The 12,421-nt window shown below is 49.8% G+C and overlaps 1 protein-coding gene across 3 annotated transcripts in view; it reads right to left on the reverse strand.

The window, feature by feature from the left end:
- Window positions 1–4,747: 4,747 nt before the first annotated feature.
- ITGA3 (integrin subunit alpha 3) overlaps window positions 4,748–12,421 on the reverse strand; it is a 34,037-nt gene continuing 26,363 nt past the window's right edge. For 2 of the 3 annotated variants that reach the window (XM_017853905.1, XM_017853908.1), the window contains exons 24-25: window positions 7,330–7,455; window positions 4,748–6,093 (exon numbers count right to left, since the gene is read on the reverse strand). In XM_017853905.1, coding sequence (XP_017709394.1) covers window positions 5,938–6,093; window positions 7,330–7,455 — 282 coding nt within the window. In that variant the 3' untranslated portion in view covers window positions 4,748–5,937. Of the gene's footprint in view, window positions 6,094–6,831; window positions 6,974–7,329; window positions 7,456–12,421 lie in introns of all 3 variants that reach the window. The other variant, XM_017853906.1, reaches the window with a different exon arrangement.

Consider the following 12,421-nt stretch of genomic DNA (forward strand, 5'->3'; position numbering starts at 1 on the left):
TCACAAACAACTCCGGGAGAACCAATAGCTTTCCGCCCCGGCACGTGGCTTCCCTCCAGGCCCGCCCCCTTAACCCACGCTTTGCCTGAGCGGCCTGTTGTTTTGGGGAGGCTGCGCCGAGATCTCACCTCCCCTGTGTTCACGCGTCCCTTTCCTCCCGGGGGCGAAGCTGGGGTTAACCCCTTCCTTCCCAGAGCCCCGCCAGCCCTTTCGTTTCCTCTTCCACGCCTGCCTTTCCCTCGCTATCTCCTCGCATCTCCTTCACCCGCCGGCTCCTTTTAACCCTTCCTTTCCAGAATTGTCTAAGTAGCTTTCAACCAATCCCTTTCCTCCAACTCAAAGGTACCTATTTCACCTGTCATCATCTTTACCTGCCCTCCCTTAACGGGTCTTGGGGATTCCCAGTCCGGATGACAGTGACCCAGACTGCGAATATTTGCAAAATTCGGAACCAGGGTGCAAGCCTATACGAATCCGTCCCGTATATGTGCAGCCCACCCACTTCCACAAAGATCCAAGCGGCTCAGGAAAAGGCGGAGTTTGCTTTTCCAATTGAAAAACATCCAGAGTAAAAACCGTCACGACTAGTGGCGGTGGAGGCAGCAGTTATCGTCCATGCCAGTTAACACTTTCATTTTATTATATAGCTCATCTGACCGAACATAAAGCCTTGGACATCTAGCGCGACCACCTGAGAAAGCCACCTCCTTCGCACCGGGCTTCCTTAGAGCAAGATCCCAGGAGGTGAAGTGTCTCTGGGGGGCCAGGACCCCGTCGTTCATCAGCAGCCCCGCTTCTCTTGGAGAAAACGTGATGCGCCCTCTTGTGGCCGATCGTGGGCTTAGGGCCCGACCCGCCACTCTGATGCTTGCTTTGCTCGGTGACATTAGCCTAAAATGTGTTAGGCTTTATGCTGGGAACAGGGAACACAGATAGGATCAAGAAATGGCCTTTTTCCTCAGTGATTTCATTTCTATGTTTCAGAGATAGCTACATAAGTAAATAATTAGCTATAACTGAATATGATTGTAATACAGACCTCACAAACCTCGCAAATGGAAGGGCCTCTTAGCTGGAAGAATAATAAGCTATATGCCAGGCACTGTCTGCAGGCATTATCTCATTTAATTCCCTATTTTATTATTCTTAGCCTCATTTCATAGATAAGAAAGCCGAGACTTGGATCATTCTCAACTGCAACTCTGACCTCATTACTTCCTTGCTCACAGCCTTTCAATGGCTATTTTTTTTTTTTTTCAGATGGAGTCTCACTCTGTCGTTCAAGCTGGAGTGCAGTGGCACAACCTTGGCTCACTGCAAACTCTTCCTCCCAGGTTCAAGCGATTCTCCTGTCTCAGCCTTCCAAGTAGCTGGGATAACAGGCGTGTACTACCACACCCGGCTAATTTTTGTAATATTAGTAGAGACAGGGTTTTACCATGTTGGCCAGGCTGGTCTTGAACTCCTGAACTCAAGTGATCTGCCCGCCTCAACCTTCCAAAGTGCAGGGATTACAGGTATGAGGCACTGTGCCTGGCCATCAATGGCTCTCTTCTTCTTACCGGAGCCTTCCAGTTGTCACACAATTGGCTTTTGCTTAATTCTCCAGACTCCTCTCTCTCCATTCCCCCACGCAGCTCCCAGCCATACCTGTCTGCTGCCTTGAACCAGCCTCTAATCTCTAAGCCACTGCAAATGCATCTCTTCTGTCTGGATCATTCTTTCTTCCCAGCTTCACCTGTCCATTCTTCAGGTCTCAGCTGCTTAGTCATCCTGGAAAGCCTTCCCTGATCTTACCAAGCTGGGTCATAGGCTCCCTTCAAGGGCTCCTTAGATCTCCTGATCTTAGCAAATATTTGTAGTCTGGGTCACTGTCATCCAGACTGGGAACCCACAAGGCCCCTTAAGGGAGGACAAGGAAAGATCAGGACACGTGAAACAGGTACCTTTTTGAGGAAAGGGATTGGCCGAAAGCTACCTGGACAAATCCAGGAAGGAGGGGTTAAAAGGAGCTGATGGTAGCTCTTATCAATTGAGTGAAAATTGTTTGCTGACTGATCTGTTTTCCCGCTAGACTTTAAGCTTTAAGCTCCATGAGGGCAGGGCAGAGGTTGTATCTGTCTTGTTCACTGCTCTATCTCCAGCATCAGGCAGTGCTCAGCACACAGTAGGGAGGACAGGGTGAAAAAGAAGATAGGGTGAGCAGGGGAGCATACCGCAGAGATATTCCAGAGAACCACCAAACATCCAGTGGGCTAGCAATTAGGACGTGATTGATGATGCTGGTGAGTGCAGTTTTCAAGTGCACAGAAGAATATATAGAATATTATGTACAAAAAACCTGGCCCTCACTTTGGGAGGCTGAGGTATGAGGATTGCTTGAGTTCAGGAGTTTGAGACCCGCCTGGGCAGCATAGCAAGATCTTGTCTCTACAAAAAATATAAAATTAACTGAGTGTGGTGGCAGGTACCTATAGTACCAGCTACTTGGGAGGCTGGAGTAGGAAGATTGCTTGAGCCCAGGAGGTCAAGGCTGCAGTGAACCAGAGCCATGATCGTGCCATGGCACTCCAATCTGGGTGACAGAGTGAGACCCTGTCTCAAAAAAAAGAGGCCTATTTCTGTGCCTAGCAATAAATGGTAGCTATTGCTGTTATTGTCAAAATTAAAGTAACAAGGAAAAGACCATGGCCTCTCAGGCTAGGTGTAGGAGAGGGAAAGAGATTTCCCATGACCCTCACCTTAGGCTGGACTTCCACAATGTGGGCTCTGTGGTTGGATAAGAATTCCTTCTGCAGAGCCTGCTGCAGGGTGCTAACAACAGTGGTGTGATGTGGTACATCGTAGTCAAGTTTAGTTAGGTGATGCCGAGGTAAACCGCACCCTGTCCCCTGATTCCCAAATCTCCCACTATTATGTGTAACATGGGTTGGTGGGGGGACTCTCCAAGGAGCTCAAGAAACTTGGCATTGCAGAGGGTTCTTTTACAGTGGGCATTGCTACATCTCTGCCAGTTATGTTTCTTTCATAATATGTAGCTTACGCTAGTTCTGAAAATGACTTATCCTCAAGAGTGTATATGTGTGTGTGTGTGTATGTGTGTGGTCTTCCTCAAGCAGTGGCTGACAGGAGACTGGGGGGTCTGTGAAACTGGCCAGAGGGATGTGTAAACACCCCTGTCTTAAGCAGTAAGTGGCTGTAAGCACAAGATTGGGCCGAGTTTTGACAACCCACACGCGTTATGCCCAAAGAAGTGGATCCCAGATTCTAGAAAATAAAGTGTGGTCTCCACTCACTGGGTTCTGAGAGCCTGGCAGCTCCGAGTAGGGGCTACAGTTTTCCTGGGGAAAGTGGACATTCCATTGTCAGTCACCCTGGGAAGGGGCAAATCCAGGCACAGAAAATGAAGAGGGGGAAAGGGGCACCCATTGGGTCCAGAACCCTGTTGTGAGCTGAGCACTGGTGGAGGGAGGTGGGGCAGACAGCGGCCACCACGAGGAGGCTGGGAGGCACCCAGGCGTCAGGTGGGCCTCCCAGAACAGCCTGGGTCTGTGAGCTCTGAGCATATCTGACCTGGCTTCTACCTCTGGGCTTCTACCTCTGGGCTTCTCTGGGTAGCAATTTCCAGCCTCCAGTGAAGTCTTACCAAAGTTCACAGCCTTGAGGAAAATGAACAGAAGGACCTAGGCCACTCCAGCTCACAGAGGTCACAGGGGGAACGGCCTTACTCCATTCCCCAGGCCTGTGTGGAGGGGACAAACCGAGGGCAGAGGAGGAAGCTGCTTTGGGAACCCAGGACATGGCAGGAAGCAAAGCGAAGGCTTGATCCACATGCTGCGGCCGTGTAAGCCAGGCGCTCAGACACGCCCAAGGAGCTTCCAAAAGACCAGAGCTCTCAGCTCCTGGAGGCTGGACGTTGTGACAGTTCAGTCTCTGCAGCCTTGGATCAGTGCTTTACCTTCTGATCTCTTCTTGGCGCCTGGTGGTGGTTGTGAGGAAATCAAGGCAGAAAAGCAGTCTCTTATCTGAATTCAGTCCGACTGAGGGCTCGCCTCCCTCCACCCTTTCACCCAGCCTCCCTCCACAGCCTGCCAGGACTGCCTCTTCCTGTAGCTGAGTAGCTTTTGCCTCTTCCTGACCCTGCATGCTGCCACCTCTGCCTGCCTGTTCCTCCCCAGGGTCAGCGCACTGTCCTCCAAGAAGGCATTCTGGGTTTCATCCAGGTCCCCCAGGGCTCACCCCTGACTCTTAGATGACTGACTCTTGGATGGGAGGATTTCTGAGAGCAGGGGCCAGCATCACCTCCATCAATCTTTTTTTTTTCTCTTTGAGATGGAGTCTTGCTCTGTCGTCTAAGCTGGAGTGCAGTGGCACGATCTTGGCTCACTGCAACCTCTGCCTCCTGGGTTCAAGTGATTCTCCTACTCCAGCCTCCCAAGTAGCTGGGATTATAGGCATCTGCCACTGCACCCAACTAACTTTTGTATTTTTAGTAGAGACAGGGTTTTGCCATGTTGGCCAGGCTGGTCTCGAACTCCTGGCCTCGGGTGATCCACATGCCTTGGCCTCCCAAAGTGCTGGGATTACAGGCATGAGCCACTGCACCCGGTCACCTCCATCAATCTTTACCCTCAAACCCGCAAGTCCCCAGACCTGGCTTCATCTACCTAGGTGTGAGCTGGATGATATCATCATCCATTGACCCGGGGTTGGTAAAGGCTGGGGAGTGGGTGGAAGCAGATGCAGCTGCATACAAACTGGGAGCTGTTTATTGGTCGCCGTGAGAAGCCTATGTACAAAGAAGGCACGAGGAGGGGGAGAGCACTCCCCTGCTACAGTACCATGGAAGGGGCTGGGGCATGGGCCTGCCAACAGGCAGGGGTCAGGAAAGGTTTTCTGGAACTAGCCTTAGCTTCTCAAATGGGCCTTAGGACACAGCCCATGGGGGAGGGGACAGAGCCAGGTTGGCTCTGAAAGCCAAGGATAGCTAAGAACTTCACCTCTAGGCCCCCAATGCATGGCCAGCTGCCTGTTCTACATTCAAGCGTCGCTCCCTCCGTGGTCTTGTAGGGTCTCTTCGGGGCCTTCTGAGGCTGGCTGGTAGTGGTGAGTCAGAAGTGGCATCTCCTCTGTATCCTCCCAACATCTGTCTGGCCCAGAATTGGTCCCCTCCTCTCTGTGGCGGATCCTGCCATGCCCCCAGGGCAGTCCCAGCACAGCGAGCCCAGGCTACCTCGCCATTTGCCTGTCTTTGTTCGTTCCGACTGCTCTCCCTGCGAGTTCAGTCTGTGGCCAAGGAGAGAGGCTTCACAGAGATGCAGGAACGAAAGCCGTTCTGGGACCTTCTTTCTAGTTCCTTTGCTGTTGGGTAGAGCATGCCAGGTCCTGCAAGTGCCCCCATGGACAACCTTAGGCAGGACCCCCGGCTCTCTGGCATGGGTGGCAGTGGGGGCCCACCAGCCCGGGCCCAGGGGGCTGCTCCCTGTCAGTAGTTTTGACAGCAAAGTCAATCCAGTGACTGTGGCTCAAGATGGATCCAGTGTGAAAGGGGGAAGTGTCACCACATTGCACAGGCCTTTTCCTCCCGGCTCTGGCCGGAAGCTCTTTGGCTTGTTTTGGCGCAGGCAGAAGCTGAGACACGGCGAGCCCATGCACCATCCGTGATGCGCCAGCACAGTCCATAAGCGGTGGGCCCCACGTGTGTCTAGGGCACAGGACCGCAGTGTGCTCGGCCTTGTAAGGTCCACAGCGCTGGCCCTCCTGCGGGGAGATCCCCAGGGCCAGACAGTATGTGCGTGCACTTGATGAGGTGTATGTGCCTAAGCCTGCTGCTGCCAGCCAAAGGCGATGGCCCCTGTGGACTGTCAGAGGCATAACTTATGATAAATAGGAAAAAAGCGGACACTGGGGGAGGAGGGGGTGGGATCAGAGAGGATGTCAGTAGTATCGGTCCCGAGTCTGCCAGCTGGTCACCCAGTGCTTCTTGGTGGGTAGGGTGCTCCCTGGAGGTGGGTAGCGCTCCTCCTCCCGGATCCGCACCGCGTGGTACTTGGGCATGATCTGGTAATAGCGGGTCCTCTTAAAGAAGTCACACTGGAGTTGGAGGGAGAACAGAGAGAATATTAGGATCCAGAGTTTGAGCCGCCAGGAAGGAGTGCCAGGCCTCTCCCTCTCCCACCCAGAACTCCTCAAAGCCAGAACTCTTGACCGAAACACATCCCATCTCCTTGCACTGAGACACGGAGAACAAGTTTCTGCACCCCAGGCACCAGAGGAAGGAGGAGCTGAGGAAGGCAGAGAGGAGAGGAAGAGGCAGATGGAGACGGAAGGCAGCCGCAGAGACAGTGGATGGAATGGCCAGGAAGACTGGCAGTCTACCCTAACCACAATGTTGGGAGTGGGTCCATTTGTTATCCTGGAAGGGTTGCTCAGGAGGAAACAGGCTAGTTACCAGGAGGAGGGTCTCTACTGCTCCCCTCCTTCCCTAGGGGTGGAAATGGGAGTGTAGAATTATTCTGGACATGCCTGTGGTTTAGAGATGGGGCCTGGCCTTGCCCTTGACCTTGTTCCAATCCCCAGAAAGCAAGGTCATCACAGAGAGGGTTTTATGGCTCCCTGAAGGGGTCCCAAGTCACCAAGGGGCTCAGGGGGAGGCTGATGAAAGCCAGACCAGGGGGCTGGAGGGAGAGTCAGAGTGGCCTGATCTTCGAGGTGGTGGTGGGGACAGAATGAGGTCAGAGCAGGCCCATAAGGGAAGAGGAGCGGATAGGACAGAGTCAGAGGCCCGGCCAGCTGTGGGGCTCGGGGAAGGGGGCCCGGAGGCCGTGTTACCCAGGTGGGCCGGGGATGGGGGGCTGCCCCCTCAGTAGTCGTCGGTCAGCCTCTCTGTCTCTGACGGCTGGCTCTTCATCTCCGCCTTCTGCCTCTTAGCTTCATACAGGGCGCGAGTGCGGGCTCGCTTGAAGAAGCCGCACTGCGGAGGGGAGGAGGTGGGGATGGGCCATCAGGGGGGCGCTGGGCTGTCCTCACCAGCAGCACTCATGGACTGGGGCTTAGGGCTGGGGAGCCTGGGGGCTGGGGCTCAGTCCCAGCTTGGTGGTATGGTCAGAAGCCAGAGCTCCTGGGTCCCCCTTTCCAGCTTGCAGCTTCCCCACTAACCCAGGCCGGGGGTGAGCCTGTAAGCTGGTGGGAGAAGGTGGAGAGGACAGGGAGGAAGGGCGGGGGTGAGATGGAAGGGAGGACCGAGATGGTGAGACGTGGGTTGGAGGAAGGGCTGGTGAGTGTGCTGGTGAAGGTCCCGGAGCAGGAGTGGGGAGCTGGGCTACTAACCTTCCACAGCAGGAGAATGATCAGCCCCAGAAGCAGCAGCCCCGCACCCACGGCCACCAGCACCAGCCACAGCTCGATCTCAGCCGGCAGCTCCTCCACCAGCTCCGAGTCAATGTCCACGGAGAACTGCAGCGGGGAGAGGAGGACTCAGCCCTCTTTAGGCCCGCTTAGGTCCATCCTCCTACTTCCTATTCCAGCTGGGCCCAGGCACCTGCTGTTTGTCCTGCTGCCAGTAGGGGGCAGCCTGGGACTGAAAAAAGCCTCTGCCTGCCCCACTGACGGTAGGTCCAGTGGTCGTTCCTGCTTCTCGCAGGCACAGCCTTGACTCCAGAGGAGCAGCCTCAGATCTGGGAGTTGGCCTAGAGTCTGAGTGTGTGACCCACACCTCTAGGCCTGGGTACCAGCTCCTTCCTGACGAGCTGTGTGATCTTGGACAAGTAATTGCACCCCTCTGAATCTCATGCTTTCTGCTGTCTGATGAGGAGGATCATAATGCCTACCTTATCGAACAGCAGAACGGCTAAATGCAGGGGTTCTGGAGCCAGACTACCTGAGTTCTAGCCCAGCTTTGCTATTCACGAGCTGTATGACCTTTGCAAGTTACTTAACTTCTCTGTTGTTCATCTGTAAAATGGGAATAATACCTATCTCATAGGTTGCTGGGGAGAATTAAGTGTGTTTGATATATGAAAACTGCTGAGAGCAACACCTGCTACACAGCAAGCACTCCATAAATATTCACCAAAAAAACCCCACAAAGAATTCATAGCATATAGTCCCATTTTTTTTTTTTTTTTTTTTGATAGAGTCTCGCTCTGTTGCCCAGGCGCAATCTCGGCTCACCACGAGCTCCGCCTCCTGGGTTCAAGTGATTCTCCTGCCTCAGCCTCCAGAATAGCTGGGATTACATGTGTGCACCACCATGCCCGGCTAATTTTGTACTTTTAGTAGAGACGGGGTTTCACCATGTTGGTCAGGCTGGTCTCGAACACCTGACCTCAGGCGATCCGCCACCTCGGCCTCCCAAAGTGCTGGGATTACAGGCGTGAGCCACCGTGCCTGGCCGATAGTCCCATTCTTCTTCTTCCCCTACAATGGAGATAAATATGGATGTGTGTGTATATGAGTTGTTTTTTGTTTGTTTGTTTTTGAGACGGAGTTTTGCTCTGTTGCCCAGGCTGGAGTGCAGTGGCGCAACCTCGGCTCACTGCAACCACCGCCTCCCAGGTTCAAGCAATTCTCCTGCTGCAGCCTCCCAAATAGCTGGAATTACAGGCATGCACCACCATGCCCATTTAATTTTTGTATTTTCAGTAGAGATGGGGTTTCACCACGTTGGCCAGGCTGGTCTCAAACTCCTGACCTCAGGTGATCCACCTGCCTTGGCCTCTCAAAGTGCTAGGATTACAGGTGTGAGTCACTGCACCCAGCCGTGTTTGTTCTGACTATACATGATTTTCACTTCTTTTAAAATTATTTTGATGATTTTTAAAAAAATACAGATGATATAAAGAAAACTAAAGGTTCCCAGTTATATATATAATATATATCTATCTATATACTAATTATCAGAATATACCTATATTATAAGCATAATTATAATATATTTAATATTTATATAAATACATTAAATAACATACTAACTATATAGTGCATCTTTTTATATTATAAAATATAGTAATATATATCTGATATATATTATAAATATATAATATATATATATTTTTTGAGACAGAGTTCCATTCTGTTGCCCAGGCAGTGGCACAATCTCGGCTCACTGCAACCTCTGCCTCCTAGGCTCAAGCAAGTCTCCTGCCTCAGCCTCCTGAGAAACTGGGATTATAGGTGCCCACCACCACAACTGGCTAATTTTTGTATTTTTACTAGAGACAGGTTTCACCATGTTGGCCAGGCTGGTCTTGAACTCCTGACCTCAAGTGGTCCACCCACCTCGACCTCCCAAAGTGCTGGGATTACAGGCATGAGCCACTATGTCCAGCTGGTTCCCAGTCATTTTAATCTCTAGAAATTACTGTCTCTGTAATCTCTGGTAAATCTCTTTCCATAGTTTTAAATATGGAATAACATGATCTACATAAATGGGATCATGCCACATACACTCTTCAGCAACCTCCCTCCCTCCCTCCCTTCCTTCCTTCCTTCTTTTTTTTTTTTTTTAGATAGAGTTTTGCTCTGTCGCCCAGGCTGGAGGGCAGTGGCGCGATCTTGGCTCACTGCAACCTCCACCTCCTGGGTTCAAGCAATTCTCCTACCTTAGCCTCCCGAGTAGCTGGAATTACAGGCGCTCGCCAGCCCAGCATTTTTAGTAGAGCCAGGGTTTCACCACGTTGGCCAGGCTGGTCTCGAACTCATGACCTCAGGTGATCCACTCACCTCAGCCTCCCAAAGTGTTGGGATTACAGGCGTGAGCCACCGCATCCAGCCTCTTTCTTTTCTTTTTAAGACAGGGTCTCACTGTGTTGCTCAGGCTGGAGTGCAATAACACAAACATGACTCACTGGAGACTCCACCTCCTGGGCTCAAGTGATTCTCCTGCCTCAGCCTCCAGTGTAGCTGGGACCACATGCCACCACTTTCAGATCATTTCTTGATTTTTTTTTTGTAGAGATGGGTCTCACTTTGTTACCCAGGATAGCCTCAAACTCCTAGGCTCAAGCGATCCTCCTACCTTGGCCTCCCAAAGTATTAGGATTACAGGCACAAGCCACCATGCCCAGCCAGCGACCTGTTTTTTTCACTTAATATCATCATCTTTTCAGGTCAATTGATAATGATCAGCCTAATCTCTTCTGAGGACTGCATAGTCATTGAAGGAAATGTACCATAATGTATTGAACCAATCTCCTACTGAAAGACATTTAGATTGTTTCCAGTTTTCTGCCATTATAAATAATTCTCAAAAATATCCCCATATATTTATCTTTGTATACTCTTCCTATTAGCTCCTTACAATATATTCTCATGTGCTGGATCTAAGGAAATGGGCACTTTAAATTTTAATAGACATTGAAAACTTCATCTCCTAAAAGGATCTACCAATTCATCATCCAAGTCAATAGCATTTCCCTCCACCTCATCAGCATCAGACAGCATTATTCTTTTTTTGTTGTTGTTGAGACAGAGTCTCACTCTGTCGCCCAGGCTGGAGTGCAGTGGAGTGATCTTGGCTCACTACATTTATCTCCTAGGTTCAAGCGATTCTTCTGCCTCAGCCTGCTGAGTAGCCAGGATTACAGGCATGCACCACCACGCCCAGCTAATTTTTGTATTTTTAATAGAGATGGGGTTTCACCATGTTGCCCAGGCTAGTCTTGAACTGACCTCAAATGATCCACCCGCCTTGGCCTCCCAAAGTGCTGACATTACAGTTGTGAGCCACAGTGCCTGGCCAGCATTATTTTAAAAAATATTTCCCAATCTGATAGGCAAGAAAAATCTTGTTGCTATGATTTATATTTCTTTATGAGCAAGATGAACATTTGTATTTCACCCTATGTATGCTGCCTATTGATATCCTTTATATATTAAAAAATACATATCAATTTTTTGTCATATATGCTGTAAACATTTTTAAAAAGCAGTATATCATTTGCCCATTTAGTTTCTTTTTTACTTTTTTTTGAGGCAAGTTCTCACTCTGTCACCCAGACTGGAGTACAGTGGCATGATCATGGCTCACTGCAGCCTCAACCTCCTGAGCTCAAGCGATTCTCCTGCCTCAGCCTCCCAAGTAGCTGGGACTACAGGTGCGCACCACCACACCCAGCTAATTTTTGTTTTTATTTGTAGAGATAAGGTCTTACCATGTTGCCCAGGCTGGTGTGGAACTCCTGGGCTCAAGCAATCTGCCTGCCTCAGTCTCCAAAGTGCTGGGATTACAAGCGTGAGCCACCGTGCCCAGCTCCTTTTAGTTCTTTACTATCTTTTTGCTGTATACAGATATAAATTTTCACAGAGTCTAATTCATCAAAATTTTCCTGTGACTTCTGGGTTTATAACTCACTCTTTCCATAATTAAAAGCTATATTAAAGTGTTCTTTATATTGTATCCTTGCATATTAGGTTTTAATTACTACATGTAAATATTTAATCTAACTGTATTTTTGTTTATGGTGTGAGGTAGAGGTTTGTCTTTATTTTCCAAATGGGTTCTCCCAACACTACTTAATAATCTACCTTTCTCCATGGATTAAAAATGCCATCCGTATCATAAAGTTCTATTTTGTTCCACTGATCTTTCTGGCCCTTCTTCTACCTCTTCTATACTACAATAATTTATCTTAGGAAATGTACAATAAAGTACATAGCCAACTCTGTATTCATCTCCCTGTATCTCCCGTATATCTTCACTTACATCCTTTAACAAAAAATTATTAGCAATTTTATATTTATTCTTCTAGATGCAACTCAGATTCAAGTTTGGGAACTTCTTTTTCAAGTTTCCTGAATCTTACTGAGACTGGAATAATTTGAGTGGGAAGATCTGACAACTTGATAATACATTACTGACTTTTTTTTTTTTTTGAGACGGAGTCTCGCTCTGTCACCCAGGCTGGAGTGCAGTGGCCGGATCTCAGCTCACTGCAAGCTCCACCTCCAGGGTTTACGCCATTCTCCTGCCTCAGCCTCCCGAGTAGCTGGGACTACAGGCGCCCGCCACCTCGCCCGGCTAGTTTTTTTGTATTTTTTTTAGTAAAGATGGGGTTTCACCGTGTTAGCCAGGATGGTCTCGATCTCCTGACCTCGTGATCCGCCCGTCTCGGCCTCCCAAAGTGCTGGGATTACAGGCTTGAGCCACCGCGCCTGGCCAGTACTGACTTTTTTCTAACCATTACTCAAGTTTTTGTTGCACATTTCTTGTTGTATTTATTCCTAGATGCTCTATCACTTTTCTGATGAATTTGAATGGGATCTTTTCAACTATACTTTTGATTGGTTATTGCTATAGCAAGTAGGAAACCTAAGGGGTTTGGGTATTTTGATCTTGTTTTTGACTTCTTGGACTTCTTGAATTCTCTTATTGGATCTAATAGCTTTTTGGGCCGGTGTAATTCCAGTGTTTTGGGAGGCT

The sequence above is a fragment of the Rhinopithecus bieti genome, unplaced genomic scaffold, assembly GCF_001698545.2.
Source record: "Rhinopithecus bieti isolate Rb0 unplaced genomic scaffold, ASM169854v2 scaffold_35856, whole genome shotgun sequence".
NCBI lineage: Eukaryota > Metazoa > Chordata > Mammalia > Primates > Cercopithecidae > Rhinopithecus > Rhinopithecus bieti.